Raw genomic sequence first — 27,840 nt, forward strand, 5'->3', positions numbered from 1 at the left:
GATTAATTAATCAATTAAATGAGACTGATCACTCTAATATGACATATATATTTGTATGCGCTAAAATTGTACGCTGTTAATTAAAGATTTTATTTTTTTTTTTTTTTTGCACTTCTATATAACTTCATAACTTTGGGGAAATAGTTTTGTATGCAAATTATGGTGGCATAGATCTGCCACCACTTGTCAGATAATTATGTTAACTTCTTATATGATAATGTCGACTTGTCAGATATTTATTACAACTTGTCAGATCTTTATGTTGACTTGTCAGAAAATAACCATTGTGACTAGAGACTCAATATTTTGTTGTCAAAGCGTGTTAGTGCCACTAACTGCCATTTACTTGTCATCATAATATCATATAAGTCGAAATAAAGATCTGACAAGTTTACATAATCATCTGACAAGTCGACATAAAGATCTGACAAGTTATCATAATTATCTGTCAAGTCGACATAAAGATCTGACAATTTAAGATTATTATCTGACAGAAAAAATAATATGGCCACTAGTTTAAAGAAAATTATCATTCATATTGTAAGTCGACTTGCCAGATAATAATGTTGACTTGTCATATGTTATGTCGTCTTATCAAATAATTATCACAGAATTATATCGACTTAAAAAATGATTATGTCGACTTGTCAGATCCTTATGTCGACTTGTCAGAAAATATTATTTCAAATGGATGGCACAAATTGGGCGTGGAAAGGTTAAAGTGTTGAAATCTTAAACATGTGAATAAGTGACAAGTCGACTTAAAGAACTGACAAGTGAACATAATTATCTGACAAGTCGACATCAAGATCTGACAAGTCGACATAATTATCTGACAAGTGGTGGCAGATCTATGCCACCATAGCAAATATTTCATATGCCAGATCATCACAAAGTTGGGGGGGGGGGTTGCAGGGGATCAACTATCAATATGACGGTCCTAAAAGAATGGCGTGATTCGCATGTTTTGAAATTATATAATTTATATAAATATAAAATTGGGGAAAAAGTTCAGTAACGTTATACAATTTTTTTTGGGGGGGGGGGGGGATCATTATTTTTTTCAAAATGCGGAATTAACTATATGATGAAGTGATTTTTATTTTTCACATCAACATGTCAAAGGTCTGAATCAAATTACAGGGAATAAATACAGGTACATATGTACATAATCAGGTCCTTGTGAAAATCGAAGAAAAGGCCCCTCCACGTGTCAAGAGCGATAACTACAGTAACCATATGGTAACACCTTGTACAAATTAACAAATTATTTTTGTTAAAAATTCTGTTACTCTGATAATCATGATAATGTTCAAAGTTAACTCATAAAAAAATTCAAAAGAAGAAGAACTTGTTCCTTGCGATACTTTGATTTTATATCATTTTAAATATTTGCTGCTGGACTGTAAAAAATTCAAGATGTCGCTCAAACAGGCAGTTCACGAAAGTAGGCTTTTATTTTGATCATTTGTTTAGGTGTTTAAAGTAGATCAATTTATGAAATGTTACAGAAAATGAAGTAATAAAAAGCAGGTTAATTTTATTGACTTGCATCTACCAAAATGAACTTTAGACTCTTTAAAACACGAAGTGTTTGTACTGGCTGTCAACGGGGTTCTAGCGATCGATATTGGATGCATTTTATGCGCAAATTATTAAATTTGCATGCATACGTTAAACTGACTTCCCTTTGAAATGTTCAATCAAAAGTATACAATTAGTTTGAAAGGATAAATCGAAGATAAGGCAGAAATTCACACAGTTTATAGATATTTAATTTATCAACGCGAATTTCCTCTACCATACTTCCCCACCCACTTTTTTCTCTATAGTCAAGGAAGGCAAATGAATGATTTAATCAAATTATTTTCCAAGTATATTGAAAATAAAATTGAATTACCACAAACTGTTATTCTTGTAGAGATTATGTCTGATGTAGTTCAGGCAGTAAAAAAGAATGGAGAATGGAAAGTAATGATTGTAGATCAGCTGAGTATGAGGATGATATCAGCATGTTGCAAGATGCATGAAATAATGACAGAAGGAATAACATGTAAGTATTAAAGGGAACAAAATAGTACCCAAATTCAATTGCATTTTTATTTGATCACAAGAAAATGGCAATTCATTGACTGTTCATCACCGATAGAAGTTGTTGATATAAGGATGTGCACTTGGAGAAATTCTTTAAAAATGTGTACAATCCTAAATTGTTTCCGATATTTGTAGTGTTATTATGTTCTATAATCTTTTCTATCAGCTTTCATACATGTTTATATAGTTAAGTTGTTGTGTTTCTAATGTATATCTTGAAAAGTCCAACAAAATTGTGATTACAGGAATTCTCCCTACCCAGTGTTTGAAAATATCATTCAATTATAAATAATAATTCATTTCCATTCACAACCTTATTCAGCTTGCATACTTATTTCAGCTGTCTTTCCTTTCCTTATCTTTTAAAAAAAATCAGAGTTCCTCAAAGATATTAAGTTCTGTTTAATTTCACCATATAATCTTTTGGTGCAGTGGTTGAAGATATAAACAAGAGAAGAGAAAGATTGCCGAAACTTGACGCTGTTTACCTTATAACACCGACAGAAAGGGTGAGTATTTCAAAACAGAAACATTAATCTTATGTTACAGAAATACACTCACATGCCAAAAGTATGTCAATTTTCTTCCAAGACGGCCGCTAACATTTTTATTTACATCTTTAATAAAAGTGAGGCACTTACCTTATTCCTTTGTATTTTGACTTTATATTTTGTGATGAATTCCTGGATTCAATCAATTTTCCGAAATCGTTTCCGAAGATTAGAATACAGGAGGTAAGTTTTTGAAAGGTTGTTCCAAGCACACAGCAATTTCTGTTTCAAGTCATTGATGGTACAGATGTAGAAAATTTGATGTTTTACATGGTGTTTTAAAACAAGCCAAACATTTTCAAATGGATTTAAATCAGGACATTGTGGGGGCCAAAAGAAAGGTGGGATATTGTTTCTCAGTTTCCAGTCTTCTGTCTCTTTGGAGCGATGAAATGGACAATTATCGTCCATGAAGTGCCAAGGTGAATTTCCAAAATATTTCATAATAACAGGTCATAAATATCTAATACACTGATATAACTCTGAGAGTTCATATTACCTTCAATAAAAGCCAAAATACCAGTTCTATGGTATGTTCTTGTCCCCAACACCATCGGTTTCAAACTTCATGCTGGTCCCTGTCCCAGGAATTCCAAACAGAAGCCTTTCCATTTTTCTTCTGTTTTTCTCCAAACTTTCTCTAAACTTTGACCTTACGTTCAGGTTATACATGTATAACTATAGTTTATATCTCATGATTGAAAATCCCATGTTTCCAGTGTTGCTTAACTTTCCACGTTAATTTTTTCCTGCAATATTGAAGCTTTTTTTTTCCTGTTAAATTCCTACATCCCCAATTTCTTTGCTGTGGTCCTCCTCTTATATTTTTGACAATGTAATTTTTGCTGAATACTTCTACCTGAAAAGGTTTGGGCACTGATCTATTAAAATTCCCAGTAATATTCGTTAAAGTTATCTTCCTGTCTCTTTTTACCATTTTTGATAGTGTTGTTTGGTTGCAAACTGTCATGCATCGGGGTCACCCACTTTGATGCTTATTTTCCATGCTGCCTCACTCACAAAATTGCTTCAAAAACCTACGGATGGTTGAAGAATTCAAATGCAGACTTTTTGCTACTTTTTCTGACTTAAATCCACTTTCAGTATGTGAAATAATGCTTCTTTTCTCATCAAGAGTGAGTTCTCTGCCCATTATACCTATGCTTGTTGTTGACATTAACGACGTAAAAATAGCAGAAGTTACTACAACTTCTGGTTTACAAAGGATAAATATAGTCTGTGGCAGCTCATTGGTGACAAAAATGAAGAATTGTGAATACAATATTATTGATGATAAACATTTATTAATTTTTTATACGGCGGCCATCTTAAAAAAAGTTGACATACTCTTGACACGTGAGTGTATATGCCATGATATAGTTTTCTAGGGCTGCTTCTATAAGGAGGGGCTTATTTGTCTCACTTTCTGTCTCTGGCTGTAGTCATACAGTTTCATTACACATAATGTTAAATATTTAGGGATGGCAATGAATTGCTAATTGGTTAATTGCAATTCATTCTGACTGAGTAGCCATCCCTGAAAGTAAGTCAAAATTTGGTATTGATTTGGGAAGAAATAAAAAAAATATAAGCCATGGGGATGTGTTTTTTAACCCTAAGGATACCCTAATAATACAAATTTATAACTCTTGGTACACCTGGGGACTCATTGGTATCCCAAGAACACCCCTAGGTATCCCATGGAACCTCAAGAATACCCCAAGGAACCCCACGAATACCCCAAGGAACCCCAAAGATACCCAAATGCTATATATTAATTACCATTGATACCCCAGTGCTCTCATTAATTAAAATCCAAGAGCCACCCCTAGATACCCCATGGATACCCCAATGATAGAAAGTAATAACCATTAATAACTCAGGGGTCTCATTGGAATCCAAGGGTCACCCCTAGGTACCCTAGGGATACCTGTAGGAACCCCAATGATACAAATTAATAACCACCGAAACCCCCTGGGGTCTCATTGGAATCCAAGGGCCATTGTATGGTATCACCAAGTTCGTCTATTTATATTAATCAATCAATATATTTTAGTAATGAACTCAAAACTAGAATGTAAAAATATTGATTAGCAAGTACATGTATTTAAAAGAAACAAAAAACAGAAAAATGTGTTTAATTTTTATTTTTTATCTCATAATGACTCAACGATGTCCGATCCTCAGCAATGGTTGATAACTCTTAATTATCCAGATTTTGTCAATATGTGCCATAAATCTGCCTTTTAAATAGACAAATTTAATTAGTCTTCTGTTGTTAATGCTGCGATCAGTTATTCAACTAAATGCTTGGCTTAGTGGTTCCTCAAAGATCTACTACATAGAAATAAAGGGGTTTGACCCACCAATGCACGGATACAACTTTCTTTCTTTTTTCAAATTGATCTCAACTTGCATATTAATTCCATAATATCCAACATGGGAAAATTCAATAAATTAAGTTTGAAAGACAAAATTAATAACATTTTTATGATGAAAAATATATTTTAAAGCTGAGGGTCGGAGAATCTGAAGCTGTTTGTACCCCAATGGTTGCACTGTAAAACATATTACTATTTAATACCCATTGACCCAGGGGACTCAATGGAATCTCAAAAGCATTGCTGGGTACCCCAAGGAACACTTATGATACCCAATATATTGCAGGGAACCCTTGAATGTACACTATACACCCAAAATGTCATGATGGACATTAAGTAATGCATGTTGTGTCTTAGATACTGCATTTTTATTTTGTTTCTTAATTCGTTACATCTTCTATACAATTGTAGTGCATTGACCTTCATAACTGCATGATAAAAATGTTTCTCCTGACTAAAAATATCTGCATACTTTGAATGAATTTAACAATACTGATGCAAGTTGTTCATACAGATCAGGCCTAAACCGTGTCATAATTCAAACTGTTTTGAAGTTATATAGAGAATAGATGAATTCATCTTCCTGAGTCAAGAGTATATGATCCCTCCACTTGGAGTGTATAAGAAAACTTAGGGAGATGAAAAGAATTGAGTGATGAAAGAGATATGGTGAGCAATGCTAGTTTTGAGGGGTATTTAGCAAACTATTCAATTTTTAAAGCTAAACTTCATGGATTTTACCCTTACTAAATGATAATAGATAAACAATTTATATAATATACATGTATATATATATATGAATTTAAGGAAGATATTAACAACCCAGCCTCTAAAATCATTCTTCTTTTGAATTAATTTGAACACTGTCATCTGTATTATAAAACTTTATTGGGAAAGACAAGTACAAGTTGTTTAAAATAAAAATTTAAAGTTATCTGATTGTGGGTTTTTTGTTTATTCGTGGGGATGTAATTTCGTGGATGCGTCAGTTTTCAGTTTCATATAGAAAAACTAAATTTTCTTTAATCATTTTTCATCGAGGATGTAAATTCATGGAGTAGCCCTCACCCACAAATACCATGAAAAGTGTTAATTTGTTATGTATTTTTAACTGAACCCGCTTTTTTCCATGTGATTTAATGTTAAGCTGAGATGTTCGCATTATTAGGCTGGTCTGTTCAGTAAAGAAAGCATTGTTAACAATACAGATAATTTAATGAAGTTTATATTTAAGATTATAAATTTTAACTGGTCATGTTTGTATATTTTATAAATAACAAAGCTAGAATTAACAACTTGACACTTGTTAATAAAAAGAAATAATGTGTACATCTTGTTTTGTATTTGTTCTTAACAAATTATGCCATTATCAGGTTAATCATGAAGATCGTTTATCATAAATATACGTTTATTTCAAACATCGTTCATTCTTTCCTATCATGTATAAATCCTTTCGTATCATTCATGTATCTTGTTCTATCATGCATTAATCCTATTCTATCATGCTTGAATCCTATCCTATTGTTTATTTTGTAAAAAAAAAAATGACGTTGCGGGTACTGTATCCAGGGTCTTAATGCATGTATGTATCATTGGATTTCATGGGGTTCATGGGAATTTTCAGGAACTCCACTGAGTCCCCTCGGTATCAAGGTTGTTAAATTGTATCCTTGAGATATCGTTTGGGTATCATAGGGTTTTTTGGGGTACCTAGTGGTGATCCTGGGTTTCCATTGAGTCCCCAGGGGTATCAAGAGTTATAAATTTGTATTATTTGCTGGGGTATCTAATGGGTAGCTTTTGGTATCCTTGGGGTTCCATGGGGTACCTAGTGGTGTCTCTGGGATACCAGTGAGTCCCCAGGGGTACATGTATCAAGAGTTATCAATTTGTTTTGTTGAGTATCCTTGGGGTTCCCTGGGGTTAAAATATGTGTCAATCCATGGGATCCAAACTTAAGGAAGGAGTCTTTTCTGGTTTCTGGTTGTCAAACGTAAATTTGATTAATTGTTCATTAAATCAAGATGAAAGGAAATTAAAATAGTATATTTTTCTTTCTTTTTACTATCATACAACTTGGCATAGAAAAATGTAATCAATGTTTAGAATGGAACAAGGACTATATTTTTGGCGTAATATTGGCGTAGGAAAATATCACATGTTGCGCAATTCAGAATTGCTGCAGATTTTATATATATAATGAGTCTGTTTTAGCATTTTAAAAACAATAACAATAGTGTTGGATTTTTTTTACTAATGTGAACTAATAATATGATACTTGGGTTTCAGAATATGTTTTTAAAATATGATTTGCCTATCAAATAACATTTTTATACGCTTTTTAAAGCGCCCATTCTATACATTGATTTTTGTGAAAAAATCACTAAGATCAGTTTTTCTCTCTTATGAAACGGTCAATATATTAGCTTTACTGTCAGTTTATATCTTTATATAAAGTCCTCATAATACATAAAAATTAGAAATATTTTGTTATTGGAAGCATAAAAAAATAATCAAAATTTCTTCAAAATTTAAGAAAATTAGAGGAAATGCGGGCTAAGCAATATCAATTTTAGTATAAATATTTATTCCAATTTAGTAGTATAAGCTGATAGACACTCTCATGGTCTATGATTTTATTGAAGATTTGAATCTTCAAATCTTCAACAAATGTCTACAGAACTATAAAGAGCTACACTTATTTTTATCACTTTTTACGTTGAGGAAAAAGGTAGTGACCTTGACCTGACCTTTATCCGAAAACAAAAAGGTCAAATTTAATTAAACAGATAGAATCATTAAGTAATATGATTCGTTTGACTGTGTCAAAATTTCATGCATTTCTTATTATAAGGAGTATGTTTGATAATAAAAAGACTCCTTCCTTAAAGTCAGTCATCTTCATTTGAAAATATATCAAATGTATGTAACATTGTTATTTGATGTTTCATCGGAATCATCCCTATTGTTTGATATTTTTCAGTCTGTCAATTTACTAAAGCAGGACTTCAGCCACCCTATAAACAACCAATACAGATCAGCACATGTTTTTTTTACAGAAGGTAGGAAATTGATTGTATAGAATGACATAAAACTCCTGGACATATTGTTCTTAAGACAATACATCTGAATTCTTGAAAGATAAATTCATGGTTGATTATCTTTCCATCCTGCTAACTTTGAACCAATGTTATGTACGTTAACAGTTTATTTTTACTTCTGATTTGCAGCTTGTCCTGATGTTCTTTTTAATGAATTGTGCAAGTCCTCAAGTGCAAAATACATAAAAACTCTGAAAGAAATAAACATAGCATTTCTGCCGTATGAATCTCAGGTAGGACTCAACCTCTCTTCAGGCTTAATCTTGTTTCATTTATTCATTGTTTTATGTCACAAAAGTGAAATAAACTTTTCTTAGCAATGTGAAATGTGTTTCACCATGAAATGAATGTTGCTTTACCCTGTGATGGGAGGTAGGGCATTTTGGCAATGTGGAACTTTTGTTTGATTAAAATGAGTGAGACGATCTTAAGACATTTAGTTTATGGCTCATGTTTTGTACGTTGATTATTTTGTAGGTCTATCATCTGGATTCAGCAGAGACTTTCCAGTATTACTATAACCCACTACGACAGTCAGGGCGGACGATGAATCTAGAACGATGTGCTGAACAGATCGCCACGTTGTGTGCCACCCTCGGAGAGTATCCAAGTGTCAGATACAGAAGGTAGGGCGTCAGAACTTTGGGAGAAAGAATTTAAATCTATTTAATTTTTAATACCATATTGCTTTGTTTCTTGATCATTGAGATTTTAATGCTCTTGCCATTAAATTATTATCGCATGTTGCTACTGTTTTTGTCCACCCGTTACTATTGGTAGTATTTTGTCACTCTATCAATTTAAGTTTCATCTTTGTGCTTTGATGTTGATATATTAAGTATTGAAAGAGTAATTCCACTTACATAAGTCTGCATCTTTTAAACATGACAGCCAGCAGGGGCTTCCATGAATATCCACAGGTTTTTTTTAGTAACTGAAAGGCACATGTATAGAATCAGAATATAGTTGTATTTTCAGTGAGTTTGACCGGAATGCTGAGTTTGCTCAGATGGTACAACAGAAGCTGGATGCTTACAGAGCTGATGATCACACTATGGGAGAGGTGAGGTCTTCTCATTGGTTCTGTAGAACATGTGTATTAACATTTGAGTGGGGGTATATATGAATTATCAAAATTCATGTTAAAAACTAAAAGTCATTCTTTCGATCATTCTATTCAATGCGGAAAGATTTTCAGATTACCTGAGGTCAGGGTTGGCTGGGAAATACCAGTGCTGGGAGTTACCGGTGGTAAATACCGGTATTTCCCGTCCCGGTAAATACTACTGTTTTTCACTGAACTGGGAAATACTGGGAAATAAAAATTTATAATCTTTTTTTCTTTAATTTGTTCAATGTAAAACTTATGTTTAGGATATACGATATTAACAATAAGCATCAAAAACCAATTTATCATACTTTCCCATTTCACTGTCAGTTTATGAATCTTAAATTCACCGGATCACCTTTTCCCAATCTATAGCTGCTAATGTACAAATTTTAGTCCAGCTTTTTGAACTTCAAGTTTTGTGTTTTACAGATTTATAATTCAAAGCACAAAATAAACTGTTATAATTAGTGTAGGTGTTAAAAGTAACAATTAAATAATCACACATGTTGTTTTAATAAATAATTGACACTTGACAGCTTTGTGCTCCTGTTTTAGGCAGATATATACTATGAGTGGGGCTGATTGGCTTCTTCTTAGGTGTGTTGCATACCAAGGTAGTGACACAGTCACACTTTATTTTTCACAATTTTCTTGCCCCATTTTCACATTCACCAAATAACCATGTTTTTGATAACTGTATATACCTGACTAAAGTCTAAAAATAAAATAACAATGGTGTGTGAATGAACCATGTTTAGAGTATTCATAAGAAGATAACCAATGCATTACTGACCAGTCAAAACTTGTTAAAATCAAGAACATTATAAAATGTCATAATTGCTGACAAGGTGTACTATTGTCTACATCCCTACAGATTTGATTAGGACTAATGTCTAAGTATGAAGTACTAAAATATGTAGTTGTACTTTATTTCCCAGTATTTCCCGCGAATTACCAGTATTTCCCACTGTCCTGGGAAATATGAGTATTTCCTGCATTTTTGCCAACCCTGCCTGAGGTTTTGGTATTACTTATAAAAATATAAATTCAATCCGTAAGCATTGTATCAACAGGGAAGGTGCATTGAAAACTCAAGTATGGGATCTTCTGTTTGATACTTTAGTACATATATATTATTGTTTGAGTGGGGGTAAGCAAACAATCTATGTCAAAAACTAAGGTAAATGTTATTCAAATACATAAATACATGCAGTTAAATTACTTGAAGTTTATTAAGTAATATCTATAGTAATTAGTAATACTGAGTATTTATTTCATCCTTAAGTTGATTGAAAATAAACTTTTAAACACATCAATGATAAGTGTATTTTTTAAGTGAGAATTATTTTTTAGGGGCCCCAGAAAGACCGCTCACAACTTCTAATCATTGACCGAGGATTTGACCCCATCTCTCCTCTATTACACGAACTGACCTTTCAAGCCATGGCGTATGATCTACTACCAATTATAAACGATGTGTACAAGTAAGGGCTGTCTCATGATACATTTTGTAGAGTTTGTTCATTGTTCTAATTACTGATTTGTAAATATTATTGGCAAAGATGTACTTTTCTTAATTTTAATCTTTCTATAAATAAGCTAAATATTGCTCACATAAGTTCAGTTTTTACAATTTCACAATATCTAAGACTTTTCCTATGAGTGTAAATCTGGTTTATGAATTGTTTATTACAAGATATGACAACACCAGTGGAGAGATCCACGAGAAGGAAGCTCTCCTGGATGAGAATGATGAATTATGGGTGGGTCTGAGGCATCAGCACATCGCTATAGTGTCCCAGTAAGTCAACATTTTATCCTGCTTTGTTTTTGTTTCCAAATACCAGCTGAAGAGAGACATTGAATCCATATGTTTTGACAACTTAATTTATTATTGGGTAGTCATCCTCTCTATGCATCACTTGAGGGGTATATTTGTTGAATAGTATATATATGTGTTTTGCTTTTTCTAAGGCAAGTTACAAAGCAGTTAAAACAGTTTGCCCAGGACAAGCGGATGAACGATGGGGAAAAGGCTAACATTCGGGATCTGTCACAAATGTTGAAGAAGATGCCACAGTACCAGAAGGAACTCAGCAAGTACTCCACACATCTCCACTTAGCAGAGGACTGTATGAACAAGTATCAGAAACATGTGGATAGACTGTGTAAAGTTGAGCAGGTAAAGTCTCAGCCAGGCAGCTCCCATTGTATTTCTGATACAGATTTGATAGCGCTATGGTGCCATGTAATTTTAATTTTTTTTAACTGTAAGGATAGAAGTTAATCATCGTTTGTTGAGGAAAAAACAACATTTTTATACATGCTGTGTACAAATTTTATTAGATTTTTATGAGCATCTCTGAGTGTCAAAGTAAGAACAACCTAACTATATGTAAATACTGTGTTTTACTCTCTTATTCTGTATGATTTTAAGGACTTGGCAATGGGAACAGATCCTGAAGGGGAGAAGATCAAAGATCACATGAGAAATATTGTTCCCATTCTTCTGGACCAGAACATCATGGCATATGACAAAGTGCGCATCATTCTGCTCTATGTTATACACAAAGGAGGTAAGGATCAAAACCGATCTATTGTTTACAGCAACAACATTATGAGCTATTGATGTAAAGCCTCTGACCTTATGTAAAATAAAAACAGACATAGGTGTTTTAATTATGTGAGATAAAACCAAGAAGAAAACCGTTCATCCTAGTTGCTGTGATTTGGTGTAGTACCAGAGGATTGTTCATCAGAGTGCATGCTCCTAGCAAGCACCTGTCAACATTGATATTTTATGGGAGAAGGAGTTTTGCAAGCACCACTTTCACATAACTTATATTTCTTTAACTAATCAATATCTTCCTTAGGAATCACGGAGGAGAACTTGGCCAAGCTAGTACAGCATGCTCAGATCCCGATGGACGTGAAGTGTATCATCACCAACATGCAGAACCTGGGGGTGCCTATCATACAGGATGTGAGTAGCTGTGGGTGGGGCTGTAATGTAAAGTAGACATGGTCCTTACTCAGTAGTACTGACATGGGTTCATTACCTTGACATTTTGAACAGACAACGGTTTACATTGTTATAGTGTATTGTTAGGGTTATAGGGTTAACATTTAATCTTTAACTGCATTAAGTAATAACACTTTAAATTCTATAAAATCAAGTATAAATTTCTTATCTTTGTGATTTTTTTACTACTATTTCTGTCGTATTTATACTATAATTCTGAGAGGAAAAAAATGCCTGATGTGACAACACTCATCACCTTGAGAAAGATTCATTGATAGAGAAGACGAACAAATCCTCTTGTTGATTGTAATTCTTTTTGATAAACATTTGCACACCTCAGCCTCAAGGTAACAAAAGTTTTAGTGTGGGGATAATCGAGGATTATGGGACATTTCAAGGCATTGCCCAGGTGAGAGCAGGCTTATCTCTGTCCAGACTCTGCTCACAGCTCAGTTGTCTCCCTTGTTAAATGCTTCCTATTATCATCATCTCAGCAGTTCTCTGATGACTCACTTTTCTTCTTTTCATCCATCAAGTTATCAGCAACTCAGCAGAGTTTAACTGGCTGACACTTTGAAAATACATCAGTTAATTACAGGAATAAATACATCTATATAAAATACATAGAAACAGTGAAAATAACTGAAATGTGTGCATAGAAAGGACTTATTTGTAATTTTTTTTATTTCCTTTGATTCAAGGCTGTTGCTCGGTGAATGGGCTGTTAGGGTAGAATTTTGTTCATCATTTCTCCATTAGAATCAAAACTTTGATAGCATTCCTATTGTTTGTGTATATTGTCACTACAGTGTCACCCAATAGAGTAGGAATTTTCATTGGCCCAGTTTACCGACCCAAACACTTTAGATCTTCCCCCTAAGTGTCTCTAGGTGTCTTTTTTTATCTATGGTTGTCAGAGTGACCAGCAGGTAATGTTCAGTGCACTGTTTAACGTACTGACTTTTTTTTTTTTTTATAGAAACACCACACCCGTTTTCATTCATCCTAAAACCATACTTTTACTGTATTGTTCTGATTTCATTTATCCACCTTTTTTTAGATAGTTGAAACAGAAAAGAAAGACATTAAAAATAAATTGAAAAAGGCGTTGGTACCGGTATGTGAAGAGATATATATATTGCGACTGCTGTGTGCTCCCAGTTACCTCCCCTACTAACATGACGGCACATTTCACTGCATCGTTCTGTAAAGGAATGTACTCGAAGGGTCTATTGTTCTAACTATGTAACGAAATCATCAGAAATTCTTACCCAGATCTTTTGTCAACTTGTAATTGTTTTGTAATTAGGGTCTTCCGTCTTCAGCGGAAGACCCTTCTATTATTCTATTGTTTCTTTTTCAATTTTCGTATTATTATTATTATTCTTTTTTTCCTTACACATTTTGTGCAGGAGATTTCTCGAAAATGGCTGATTTGATTTCCTTCAAATTTTCACTGATGATGCCTCGCCATTTGAAGTTTGTACCCCCGTGATATTTTTCAAAATTCACTTCCGGTCGGAAGTAATCGTCAATAAACGATTTTTTAAAGTCAACTTTGTCTGTCAGGTTTCGCAAAAACGAGTAAAGATATTGGGCTGAAATTTTCAGAGATGATAGAACTACCGTTTTTCTGGTGTACCTCGGTCAAGAGAATGTCTGCTGTCACTTCCGGTCGTCACCGGAAGGAAATTTCAAAAATTGAATTTTTCTACTTTTTTATTTTTTAATATTTTTTTTTGAAATTTTTACACCTTATAGTGACCCTCCTACTGATTCAGAATATGTAATTTATTTTAAATCGATCAAGGCATTCTCGAGAAATTAAGCGTCAAAGTCCTGACGCAAAAGTCCGAGTAGCTCAGTCGATAGAGTCGTGGACATGGCCCAGGCGACCCGGGTTCAAGCCTCGAGTGCCGCAAATTTTTTTTTACTATTTTTCGCTTAGATCTACGTTTTTATCTTTGAATTGATAAGTTTAATCTTATCTATTCAAAAATTGGACGGAAGACCCACTCGTTGCTCGCAACGAGATTGAATCTAGTTTTTTTTGAAATGTTGATGCAGTTGATATAAGATGAATGATTATACTAAGTGAATCCACATAGAAACGATATAGATGTAAAAGTAACAAAGGGGCAACAGCTGTACTACAGTAATGGAGACAAGTGACCAAGGCTTTTTTACTGCTGTTAATATTGCTATGTGAATGCTTTGTAAGTAGATCTTAGGTTTTGAATGCTATTTTACATTGTTAATTGGTTATGATTTAGGATTTAGAACAGCTAGTCTTAGTAAAACAAAGTGTTCACTGGAACATACTCCTGTTGTGCATTATGCGAATGGGTTAATTTGATTTTGTCATGTTTTTTGCATGGTAGGCAAGCAGATTTCACTTTTACTTTTTTGGACAAATGAGGAAAATTCAAATAAATTTATCAATTTATAATGAAAAAAAAAATATTTTCATTTAAATTTGGGTATAATTTCTACAACTGATTTTATATTGCCAAATGCATTATTACAATGTATACTGGTGTGAGACGCTTTGCTGGTGGTTTGGATCGAGTAGAAGTTCCTTGAAATGTGGTTACCTAATTGTCTTGGTAACTATATTAGCCTGAACAAGAAAAACTAGCTTCTTGATGGATGAACTTTGGTGTACAGTATTTTTGTAACAGCATGTGTAAAACAGGTTTTGAAATCTCTTTTGTTTTTATCTTATTACCTATATATGGGTGTTTGTATTTAATGGGCCCTTGGAGCAAGATATATATATATTTTCTTTGAGTTTTTGCAAAACCTCTTGAATTCCACAGTGAAATTAACACAACTTTTTACATAGCCTTTATTACATTTAATGGTGGTTTTCAGTTCATTATCATTGAGTAGCTTTATTGATATCAATGATTCACTGATGAACTACATTATTCATAATTACTTCATAATGTGTAAATTCTTGAATCACAAACATACTGAATTCAAACCACCATAATGTACCTGAACTGACCTTGTCACTTTCCTGTTATTTCTATGCTGTTTCAAACATAAGAAATACTTGTTCATTTGCAGGGAGGCAAGAAGAAGTCCCAGCCCTATCAGCCCTTCAACAGGAAAAACAAGGTGGCTGAAAATACTTACCAGATGTCACGGTGGACCCCCTACATCAAGGACATAATGGAGGTGGGGTGTAGAAGAATAACAGTCCTTATGATAGTGAAACAAATAACAGTCCTCAAGATAGTGTAACAAATAACAGTCCTCATAATAGTGAAACAAATAACAGTCCTCATGATAGTGTAACAAATAACAGTCCTCATGATAGTGAAACAAATAACAGTCCTCATGATAGTGTAACAAATAACAGTCCGTATGATAGTGAAACAAATAACAGTCCTCATGATAGTGAAACAAATAACAGTCCTCATGATAGTATAACAAATAACAGTCCTCATGATATTATAACAAATAACAGTCCTCATGATAGTATAACAAATAACAGTCCTTATGATAGTGAAACAAATAACAGTCCTCATGATAGTGTAACAAATAACAGTCCTCATGATATTATAACAAATAACAGTCCTTATGATAGTGAAACAAATAACAGTCCTCATGATAGTATAACAAATAACAGTCCTCATGATATTATAACAAATAACAGTCCTCATGATAGTATAACAAATAACAGTCCTTATGATAGTGAAACAAATAACAGTCCTCATGATAGTGTAACAAATAACAGTCCTCATAATAGTGTAACAAATAACAGTCCTCATGATAATATAACAAATAACAGTCCTTATGATAGTGAAACAAATAACAGTCCTCATGATAGTATAACAAATAACAGTCCTCATGATATTATAACAAATAACAGTCCTCATGATAGTATAACAAATAACAGTCCTTATGATAGTGAAACAAATAACAGTCCTCATGATAGTGTAACAAATAACAGTCCTCATAATAGTGTAACAAATAACAGTCCTCATGATAGTATAACAAATAACAGTCCTCATGATAGTGAAACAAATAACAGTCATTATGATAGTGTAACAAATAACTGTCCTTATGATAGTGTAACAAATAACAGTCCTTATGATAGTGAAACAAATAACAGTCCTCATGATAGTATAACAAATAACAGTCCTCATGATAGTGTAACAAATAACAGTCCTCATGATAGTGAAACAAATAACAGTCCTCTTGATAGTGTAACAAATAACAGTCCTCATAATAGTGAAACAAATAACAGTCCTCAAGATAGTGTAACAAATAACAGTCCTCATAATAGTGAAATAAATAACAGTCCTCATGATAGTGTAACAAATAACAGTCCTCATGATAGTGAAACAAATAACAGTCCTCATGATAGTGTAACAAATAACAGTCCTCATGATAGTGAAACAAATATTAGTCCTCATGATAGTGAAACAAATAACAGTCCTCATGATAGTATAACAAATAACAGTCCTCATGATAGTATAACAAATAACAGTCATTATGATAGTGAAACAAATAACAGTCCTCATGATTGTGTAACAAATAACAGTCCTCATAATAGTGTAACAAATAACAGTCCTCATGATAGTATAACAAATAACAGTCCTCATGATAGTGAAACAAATAACAGTCATTATGATAGTGTAACAAATAACAGTCCTTATGATAGTGTAACAAATAACAGTCCTTATGATAGTGAAACAAATAACAGTCCTCATGATAGTGAAACAAATAACAGTCCTCAAGATAGTGTAACAAATAATAGTCCTCATAATAGTGTAACAAATAACAGTCCTTATGATAGTATAACAAATAACAGTCCTTATGATAGTGAAACAAATAACAGTCCTCATGATAGTGAAACAAATAACAGTCCTCAAGATAGTATAACAAATAACAGTCCTCATAATAGTGTAACAAATAACAGTCCTCATAATACTGAAACAAATAACAGTCCACATGATAGTGTAACAAATAACAGTCCTCATGATATTATAACAAATAACAGTCCTCATGATAGTATAACAAATAACAGTCCTCATGATAGTATAACAAATAACAGTCCTCATGATAGTATAACAAATAACAGTCCTTATGATAGTGAAACAAATAACAGTCCTCATGATAGTATAACAAATAACAGTCCTCATGATAGTATAACAAATAACAGTCCTCATGATAGTGTAACAAATAACAGTCCTCATGATAGTGAAACAAATAACAGTCCTCATGATAGTGTAACAAATAACAGTCCTCATGATAGTGAAACAAATAACAGTCCTCATGATAGTGTAACAAATAACAGTCCTCATGATAGTGAAACAAATAACAGTCCTCAAGATAGTGTAACAAATAACAGTCCCCATAATAGTGAAACAAATAACAGTCCTCATGAAAGTGTAACAAATAACAGTCCTCATGATAGTGAAACAAATAATAGTCCTCATGATAGTGTAACAAATAACAGTCCTCATGATAGTGAAACAAATATTAGTCCTCATGATAGTGAAACAAATAACAGTCCTCATGATAGTATAACAAATAACAGTCCTCATGATAGTATAACAAATAACAGTCATTATGATAGTGAAACAAATAACAGTCCTCATGATTGTGTAACAAATAACAGTCCTCATTATAGTATAACAAATAGCAGTCCTCATGATAGTATAACAAATAACAGTCCTTATGATAGTGTAACAAATAACAGTCCTCATAATAGTGTAACAAATAACAGTCCTTATGATAGTGTAACAAATTACAGTCATTATGATAGTGTAGCAAATAACAGTCCTTATGATAGTGTAACAAATAACAGTCCTTATGATAGTGTAACAAATAAGAATCCTCATGATAGTGAAACAAATAACAGTCGTCAAGATATAGTAACAAATAACAGTCCTCATGATAGTGTAACAAATAACAGTCCTTATGATAGTGTAACAAATAGCAGTCCTTATGATAGTGTAACAAATAACAGTCCTTATGATAGTGTAACAAATAACAGTCCTTATGATAGTGTAATAAATAACAGTCCTCAAGATAGTGAAACAAATAACAGTCCTTATGATAGTGTAACAAATAACAGTCCTCATGATAGTGTAACAAATAACAGTCCTTATGATAGTGTAACAAATAACAGTCCTTATGATAGTGTAACAAATAACAGTCCTCAAGATAGTGAAACAAATAACAGTCCTTATGATAGTGTAACAAATAACAGTCCTTATGATAGTGAAACAAATAACAGTCCTCATGATAGTGTAACAAATAACAGTCCTTATGATAGTGAAACAAATAACAGTCCTCATGATAGTGAAAAAAATAACAGTCCTCATGATAGTGAAAAAAATAAGAATCTTCATGATATTGTAACAAAATATCAGTCTTCACAATAGTGAGACAAAATAACAGTCCTCATGATATTGTATAAGAATAACTAGTGTTGTAAAATCGAACAAATTTTACTACCGATAATCAAATCGAATCGGCAGCTCACAATCGATTATAAAATCGATTATGTAAACTTTCAAATTCCAACAATGATTTTATTTTCATCCTGTCAATGAGTGAAAGATACCAGCATCAACATGATCAAAGAAAATACCTTTTTTGAATTTATAATTCATATATCAATAGCTTTATTTAGTGAACTTATCTTCAAATGAATTAAATATTATACTTATACTTAGGGACCATAAGGGTAAAATTTAAATTGGATTAGAAGCAAGTCAATAAAAATAAAACAACTTCTAAAATTTGTAGAAACTTATCCAATGAGTTAAATTTAATTGATCTGATACATTCGTACATTTCATACATTAAATACATGTATTTTGTAATTCTGCAAGTTAAATGACAAATAAAGTCAGTGTATGTACTTCTGTGTATTTTGGAGGTATTAGTGCAACCCATTGACCCAATTACAACTGTTATGTAGCGGATCTGTTAAATTTTGAAGACAACTGTAAACAAATGGTTTTATGATAATTTTAGCAGAAATTCTGCAGTATTATTAACTAATTACAAGTTTCAAACTATATTTGTAATATCAGCATGAAAAGCAATAAACATCAGTTGTAACTTTCAATGCACAGTATCACCCGTTTTTTATAACACATGAAGATAAGACAGTCGGCAAGTTACTAATCACAAAAGGGGTAAACTGAGCTTGTAAAAACGTCTTATGAATTTGATAATTATCATTTCATTGCCTTTTGGTTTAATTAACACTACCGTAAACTCAGAATACAGGACGACTTCAACTTCTCTTTCGGAGGAAATTCCAGCGAAGTTTCCGATCACAAAGCAGGTTGCCCTCTAGGTTGGTTACTGTATAATAATACTTTAATCAGTTTATAGATATTGTTGCGCAGTTAAAGGTCATCTATCACGTGTCTGAATTTTAACGACTATCGATGATAAAAACTAACTATCGATTGTTGCGGACTTGCTGCCTTCAGCGACGATTTTTCGATTGTCAGCGACTATCGTAACGTAGAAATATTTGTTGAGGATTTAATTTCATTATTTTCTTTGGCATTATAAATCAACAAAATTAAATCCATGACAAATTTTTAACACAAGTATCAATATTTACAAAGTTGATAGGTGATGCGTTTAAGGGATTACAATATGTCGAAATTAAATGCTCATGAAATTGTTTTTGGTTTTAAAACAACGAAATTTCAACCGCGAACAAAAATATGGGCTTCAACAGTAGTTTAACAAAATAACACTGTTCATGATAGTGTAACAAAATAACAGTATTCATGATAGTGTAACAAAATAACGTCCTCATGATAGTGTAACAAAATAACAAGTCCTCTAGAGAGTATAACAAAATAACATTCCCTTATAATAATGTAACAAATTACAGTCTTAATGAAAGTGTAACAGAAAACGGGTCCTCTTGATGGTATAACAAAATCAAAGTACTGAAGAACTGACAGGAGTTGATTTTGGCGATGTTTATTTATTTTAAAATCAATGATATATGTTATTTTGCATGACAAGTACATGTACATGTAGTTTCTAATTTGAATTATGCACATTTTTATAATATGAATTTTTGGACTTTTTCGACAAGAATGTCGAAATAACCCCATATGAATAATGTTACATAATATTTAAAGATAAAGTTAATTCAATCGAACTATGTATTAGTGATAGAAATATTTCTCGAAAATTGTATGGATCCAAGCAATATTGAACTCTAGTCTCGTTCAACCAAACGCTCGGCTGACACCGTAAATCTCTGACAATGATTTACGGAGACAGCCGAGCGTCGAGTTGAACGAGACTATTTAACTCTGGCGTAGGAATACATACGACTACAAAAAATATTTAAATTGTTCGTACCATTTAAAATCTGACTATTTTCAAGGTATTTATAAATAAGTTTCCTTGAAAAACACTGCTTTAGCATACATTACATTGAATTCATCATTTATTTTCAAGAACTAAGTCTTGTCAGCAGCAATGAGTTGTGCTGAGGTCCAAACACTGTTTCACTTTCGGTTTGTCTGAGTAACTGCATAGGAGAGTTGATTAAAATCAACTCCCAAAAATAAGTCAAAAGTCCTTATGATAGTGTAACAAAATAACAAATCCTCATAAAAGTATAATAAAATAACAGTCCTTATGATAGTACAACAAAATAACAGTTCTTTTGATACTATAACAAAACAACAGTCCTCATGATAGTGTAACAGAATATCAATCCTCATTATAGTATAATAGTAACTCATTATATCATATGGTGATATTGTCAATTTTCTAGATATGATAAATTTTACCTAAACAACATGTTTTCATGATACATATACATTTAAAGAACATGTTTTCATGATACATATACATTTAAAGGGTCAATTACCTAAATTATGTGCATTCCTATTAACATTAATCACCAATATATAAGAATACACACGACTAATACATATGACACAGAGTTATAAGAATTTGTTCCATCTGTTCATCCCTCTCCTTTATTGTAACATGTATATTGAAGTATTCATTATATAATTGACTCTATTACCAACAGGAGGCTGTAGATGACAAGTTGGACTCCAGACAGTTCCCGTTCCTGTCCGGCGGAGCTCCCAGGACGGGTGGGGGCTACAGAGGACCACCGATCAGGTACAGTCACTACATAGTCACTCTTAGTCACTACACAGTTACTCTCAGTCACAGCTAATTTATTATTAGAATATGATATAGAAACTCATTAACTCATTAAAATATGTGATTACAGACCTATAGCATGTAGTCAGAAACTCAAATGTTTTCAAGGGGATTTTCATTACAAGCATTGAAGAAAGGTCAAGTGGCAACCATACAGTATTTTCCAAAATGCAACAAAGGATTTTGTTCTTTTTTATTTTTTGGTTTGGAGGGGGGGGGGGGGGGTGCATGATATTCTATGAGCCTAATTTAACTAATGGGATTGACAAAAGTTAATTTTAAAAAAGCACAGAGACATTCAAAGAGAAATCTTATTAGTATATGGTGATTATGCTTTAATTTGTAAAGGTGGAACTCTACTAAGAAAAACTATCGTAAATGACATTGCCATAATGTAAGGGGAACATAAAAAATAGTGCAATTTGCACATTGTGTAGATATTTATCAATTTATGGCCACTTACACTTGACAAGACCGAAATACAGTTCAAGTGCACTTGACTTTGCACATCTTTTTTTTTTTGTACAGCTGTAGATGCAAATTTATAACTTTCTTTTGAATTATGTTTCTATTCAAAATTAAAGGGACTTTGACATGATTTGTCTTAACATTTTTAAATTTTATTTTTTCATTTTTAATGTTTATAATGATAAATATAGCAATTTATGATGCAATGTCAAAATTTGAAAGTCAAATATCAAGTTATAAGCAACATACAGAGTTCATAATTCTTTGTTTTGTAAACAAAACTCGAATATTTCATTTGTTAAATATGAATAGTATTGGTGTAAGTTTCAATCAAATGTATCTTTCTTTTGTTGATGATAGTATTTATGAAGATACTGAATTAGTTTAAATTGTTTTTTACGTGTCATTTTGTCTAAGAATTAGTAATTCTCTACATTACATTTTTTGTAAACAACTATAAGACTCGAGCTTTGTTTACACAACAATCAATTTTCACCTCTGTATCTTGCTTGTAACTTGACTTAAACATTCAATACTTTGGCCAATCATTTAAAATGCACCAGTAAACCATATTATACATAAAAAAAATAAAAATAATTTTTTTATCACAAATTGTGTCCAAGTCCCTTTAACATAAGATGTAACATTTACGTGTCATCGTTTCCCAGTATTTTAAACTATGCATAAAGTCAAAGAAAAAAGTAGGTTAGCTCATTTATTCGAGGCATCAATGGATTTTACAAGTAAGAATTCATTGACAGAGCACTAAGAAAAACACAATACTATTAAAAAATGTTATTTCATTTAGAATCATCAGGTTTTATAGGCCAACATGTACAATATGCCAATTTTTTTTGTAAAAAAAAATCAACTTAGATATTGTCCTTGGATGAAACCATGAGGTAAATTTTTTTTTAATTCCACCATTTGGGGTTTTTTTTTTTGGGGGGGGGGGGGGGGGGGCAGTTGTTTTCATATATTTGAAAGGGAAAGAAATTCATAGGGCAAAAGTACAAAAAATATAGGGAAAACATGAAAATGTTGTCCTTTTTCAACAAATTTCCATAGTGTATTATAGAAAAAAAAGTGTTATCTTTCAAAACAACTCCCTTAAAAATCGGGGTGGTAAATAAACTATTTTTAATCTGGTTTTCCAACGGAAAAATCCCGTTATTAAAATGGTGAAAATGGCGGGCGGGCGTTGACGTGGATTATGGATGCAGTTCACATCAAAGAAAACCCGGTTTGCTGTCACATTGACAGCTTTTCACTTGTTTGATCTTAAAATAATTGTTATAGTAGTAAAACTGCATAAAAGAAATTTTATCAAAATTTCTAGGGTAGAAATAATTAGACTCGGCCTCGTTAATCCTCCTAAATGCTGACTTTCAGACTCCTTGATGTAACGTTTCTCTACATGGGTGTTGTTTGTTTGCAGTGCTCGTTATGGACACTGGCATAAAGACAAGAGCCAGGCTGGCTACAAGAGTGGACCGCGGCTAATCATATTCGTGATTGGGGGCGTGGCTTACTCCGAAATGAGGTGTGCCTACCAGGTGACACAGGCCTGCAAGAACTGGGAAATTCTGATTGGTGGGTGTACTATTGTTCTTATTTTGTTCAGTCATTTTGGGGGATTTCCAAGTGAATTTTTTTCAACACACATTCTCATGAAAAAAATTTCAAGACATAATCTCATAAAGACAAGAGTTTTTTAAAATCTAAGTAAGATTTGAAAGTATTAAAATGTTTCCACTTTTAAAAAAAGTTATAGTCTGTGGCACATTTTTACTTTTTTATACAATTTAATGCACATTTTAACTGTTTTATGTACAATGTAATGCACATTTTTCACTGGTAAGATACCAAACCCTGACTTCTTTCAAACATCTGTGTCCTTGTATCTGTTGTTGTGTAGTCTGACCTTGATGAGGAATCACTTAACGACCTTGATGAGGAATCACTTAATGAGAGGGTGGTCGAAGTTTCTGAACTTGTATCTAATCCCAGTTGTATATTTGTACAATAAAAAGTTCAAATCCAGGAATCACGGTTTATCAAGGATATTTTACCAGTCTCTTAAATGGACTGCAAACTTAAAGAAAGGGCCAATATTGTTTTTGACTCTCTGGCAGCTGAAGGCCCTTTATATTTACTGTCACATCTTTCTGTATCATTCTAAGACCAGATGATTTGACCCAAGGCTGTAGCGGGATTCCCTGTACAGTGTTTGTCTTGCTGTCACAGACTTTGCTGTTTGTTATTTTGTGGTCACCTTTCGACCTTCTACATGGAACTGAAATGCTAAATCTATCAAGGTTATCTCCAATCTGTTGTTTATTGGTGACTAAAACACAGCAAGTGCAGTTTTAGTATTGAAAACTTCTTGGACATTGTAAAAATACACTTAACAAAACTTTGAAGTGTTCATCCTGATAAATGGAATAATTTGAAAATCATAAATAAAATTCAACATTTCATAACTGTTAAGTCCTCTCATCAATAGCAAAGATCAAAAAAAGACAATACCAATTGAAATCAATTGCTGTAACAGTGGATATTTACGCAGTTGGTTAAGTGCATGTTTTGTATAAGCCCAGGGATTAAGTGAGCTATTTTGATCAAGATTTGTCCATTGTCTGTCGTCTTTGGCATTGTCGTAAACTTTTCACATTTTCATATTCCTCTCCAGAACCAGAGCCTTTTGTGATTTTGTGTGTGAAAAAAAATATTACCAATGTGAAGAAACAGATTGTTTTAATGAAATCATGAAACTGGTGACAAAGATTTCAATGTTAATCTTGGTTGTCCAGGTGTTGGGGAACTTTTTTTGATAGATGAAGTCTTCTTGTTTATAAAGAATACGATACTTTCTTTGATACCTACTGGTGATTAATAATCGCTATATTTTTGCGAGGTGGCTCAACTCCCACATCTGTCCCCTGATGCGTTAACACACTGGTGTATCAAGTTTCTACAGTACTTTTCTGTACATCAACCAAAATCCCCTGATTGAACACTGTTTCATGTGAATCTGTGGTGCCAGGTTTCTTACAATTCAACCTCATTCTCAATTCAAATTATGTAATATGAATGAATAATCCTCTAATGCATTTACAGACATATGAAAACATTTGACAATTTGCATTAGCGGAAGGAAACATTATATTTTCTGCTATTAAACTCTCTACAGGTCTTTTGTTTTGTGTTGCATGTGTTTTATGGACTGCAGAAACATTCATTTTATTCACAATAATTGAAAGACAATATTGTTTGGAAAGGGATATTTTTATCAGTGTATTGAGCAGAAATAGTTCTAGCTGCTGGGGTTTCTGATTATATCCTATCTAGGGTTTCCTCTATTGACCATCTGACTGAGTTCATCAAGGTGACTGATAACTAGTGCATACACTGACCAAGGTCACCTCAAGGACACCATCCACAATGAATGGACGGTGTAATCTGTGTGCTACAATCTCAACCATGAATAAGCAAATCAGCCCATTCATTCACATGTCCTGAAGTTTTCTGACAGTGTACTATATGGGCCTCAAATCTTAGTACCACTTTCAGTGTGTAAAAGATTTCATTGTATCAATTACAGAGAGTTTAAATATTTATTTTTGGATTTCGCTGAATAAATAGTCAGGGTCCTGAATATTGACAATCTTACCTTATGTAATGACGTCATTCCGAGCATACCATTTCATGCCGTCCATGTTCTATGTTTAATCACCCATGACTTTGTCATGATTTCTTCTTCAGGGAAAGCGGTCTATGATAAGTGTTTAATCAGCTATAACTTTTTTTAATGCCTGTCATCTTTAGGGACAGTATATATATAGAAATTTGATTTTATATATTTTTTTAAGGCGCCACCCATCTGCTGACCCCTGAAGGGTTCCTCGAGGACCTGAAAGGCCTCTCCAACACTCCTGGAAACTGAGCGGAAATTTCCGGAGGTTCTGTGTACACAGGCTTAGTGACCCGCACTTGACAAGCATCCGTCAGACCCAGACAATGCCGCCATTGTCTGTGTCTGTGAATCGCGTCATTCTCAAGTAAACTTTAATTGGTCTCTTTGTTACCAAAAACTAGGATTTTATGTAGAATAAATATTTTCAATGTATTAAACCTGGGACTGTATTAGACTTTAATTGTGGTTGAATTATAATGTGTGGGACAACACAAAGATTGCTGATGATGCTTCATCTGTATGTTTGTTTAAAAACTGCACCCATAATCAGTAGACAGTTGTAGAAAAATATGTATTTGACTGCCACAGTACAAGAAAACATCCTATTAAAGTATGTTGAATACTGCAGTCTTTAGAATCAACATGTTGAATATGTTTTCACCAGTTGAAGCTTGTTAAGTTTCCTGTTTATGATGCATACATTATGTATAGTCTAAGAACTTTGTTATAACTATGTTCTTTTTTATATTTCTAGGATTAGTCTGTGTAGAGTTTTATGTGCAATATTGATTTTCTTTATTTTCTACACAGATTAGTATGTATAGAACCAAATACTCGGCTGACTGCGGCAGCCATATTACTTTGTGTTGACCTTTCTACAGCCCATCTGCTTTGTTAATACATATTGGCATTTTCATGTTTTGTATTAATGATAACAATATTGTGTTATCTTATTTCAGAGATGGGTGGAATATCTGCAATATAACTTGTAGCGAAGTAGCTGTTTGTGATTTCATAGATTAAAAAAAAATTATTTGTTACTCTATGTCTCTTAGCTTTGTCATGTATGTATAGCATAGAATAATTTTTATACAGTAGCCATTTTGAAATATTCATTGTGCTTATGTGTAAAATTTTAAATCAACTCCATGATATTGTTGCCCTGTTTGGCTAAGTAGCTTAAGCATGTGACTGATATCTCTGGTCCCTCCCTGTGTACTGGAATTCCTTTGAGCAGTCATTATAACCAATTATTATGACATCATGTTGTTAATTACAAACACACTGTCTAGTCTATTCTGACTTCTCGTTTATAATAATGTTACTAAAAAATTGTCTTGTTTACAATTGAACGAAATGGAATTATTCTGTGTATGCATGACAATGTAGAATTAGACAAATATCCCTGTAAATCTATAAGCGATATTTCTGTGTGAACAGCACTGATAAAGTAGCAAGATTAGTGCCATGTCAAGGAGCAAGGCTTAGAAGGATATTATAGGAAGAACAATCGGTCAATCCATCTCCAAGTTGAAACAATCAGAAATGTAACACCCCCCTCCCCCACCCCATCTGTACAGTCTGTTGACCTTTGGATGTTTCGCTTTAACTTTTTAATTTTATTACTAGTTCCTGCTAGGGTTATCACAGTTTGTGTAATAAAGCTCTTCTTATCTTGTTTGTTGCAGTATGACCTCAGTTTCCCCAGCTTTTAGATTCTATAAGGTCCGTGGGACATCCTTCTAAGTCCGGCTCACTTTCTACATTCCTTTCTTTAGTGTACTATGTTGTGTCCAATACAATGAAATTAATAAAAATATACAAGTACTCCTGTGTTGTGTTTTCTTCACATTCAAATATAAATGCATTGTCTTTGAATATGACATCAATGGAAGAGTCCGGTTAACCTTTCATTGAAACCTGCACTTCATCACGGCTAATGGCTAATTGTGCTTTGGAACGCATTTATTGTGACTCTGTTTAGATATCTTGGGTCCTCTTTAGTACGGTATTTTGTCATCAAGTACAGTGCATTGTACTAGGGACTGGCCGCAATAATTCATTCCATTCAACTTTGGTCCAAAACAATATTTTGAAATAAATGCTGCATTTCAGTTTTGGTCATTGTGTCTTCTTTAAATGGTGGGATCAATGTTAAATGTTCAATGTTTTTTTTTGTCATAATTGTGTTTACTGACCATTTGAACTCCTGATTTGCATTGA

The 27,840-nt window shown here is 33.0% G+C and overlaps 1 protein-coding gene across 3 annotated transcripts; it reads left to right on the top strand.

The window, feature by feature from the left end:
- The first annotated feature begins 1,300 nt into the window (after nt 1-1,300).
- On the top strand, nt 1,301-27,444 carry LOC128192999 (syntaxin-binding protein 1-like). 3 transcript variants are annotated; one of them, XM_052866151.1, is made up of 17 exons: nt 1,301-1,447; nt 1,922-2,053; nt 2,527-2,603; nt 8,010-8,088; nt 8,257-8,360; nt 8,605-8,753; nt 9,106-9,190; nt 10,592-10,722; nt 10,935-11,039; nt 11,213-11,420; nt 11,676-11,814; nt 12,112-12,221; nt 12,601-12,669; nt 15,333-15,443; nt 21,313-21,407; nt 23,359-23,513; nt 25,793-27,444. In XM_052866151.1, the coding sequence occupies exons 1-17, from the start codon at nt 1,420-1,422 to the stop codon at nt 25,864-25,866; spliced, it is 1,851 nt and encodes a 616-aa protein (XP_052722111.1). In that variant the 5' UTR covers nt 1,301-1,419; the 3' UTR covers nt 25,867-27,444. The 3 variants fall into 3 exon arrangements, with proteins under 3 accessions (XP_052722111.1, XP_052722113.1, XP_052722114.1); XM_052866153.1 differs by lacking the exon at nt 12,601-12,669 and adding an exon at nt 13,321-13,377; XM_052866154.1 differs by lacking the exon at nt 12,601-12,669.
- The last annotated feature ends 396 nt before the right edge of the window (nt 27,445-27,840 follow it).

Source organism: Crassostrea angulata, chromosome 7 (assembly GCF_025612915.1).
Source record: "Crassostrea angulata isolate pt1a10 chromosome 7, ASM2561291v2, whole genome shotgun sequence".
In the NCBI taxonomy this organism is placed as follows: Eukaryota; Metazoa; Mollusca; class Bivalvia; order Ostreida; family Ostreidae; genus Magallana; species Magallana angulata.

Excerpts from the sequence above, each read along its gene's own strand:
- LOC128192999 (XM_052866151.1), top strand. The coding sequence starts at position 1,420 with ATGTCGCTCAAACAGGCAGTTCACGAAA. Across the intron at positions 9,191-10,591 it reads ATGATCACACTATGGGAGAG|GGGCCCCAGAAAGACCGCTC; the intron begins GTGAGGTCTTCT and ends ATTATTTTTTAG. Across the intron at positions 12,222-12,600 it reads GGGTGCCTATCATACAGGAT|CCTCAAGGTAACAAAAGTTT; the intron begins GTGAGTAGCTGT and ends TGCACACCTCAG.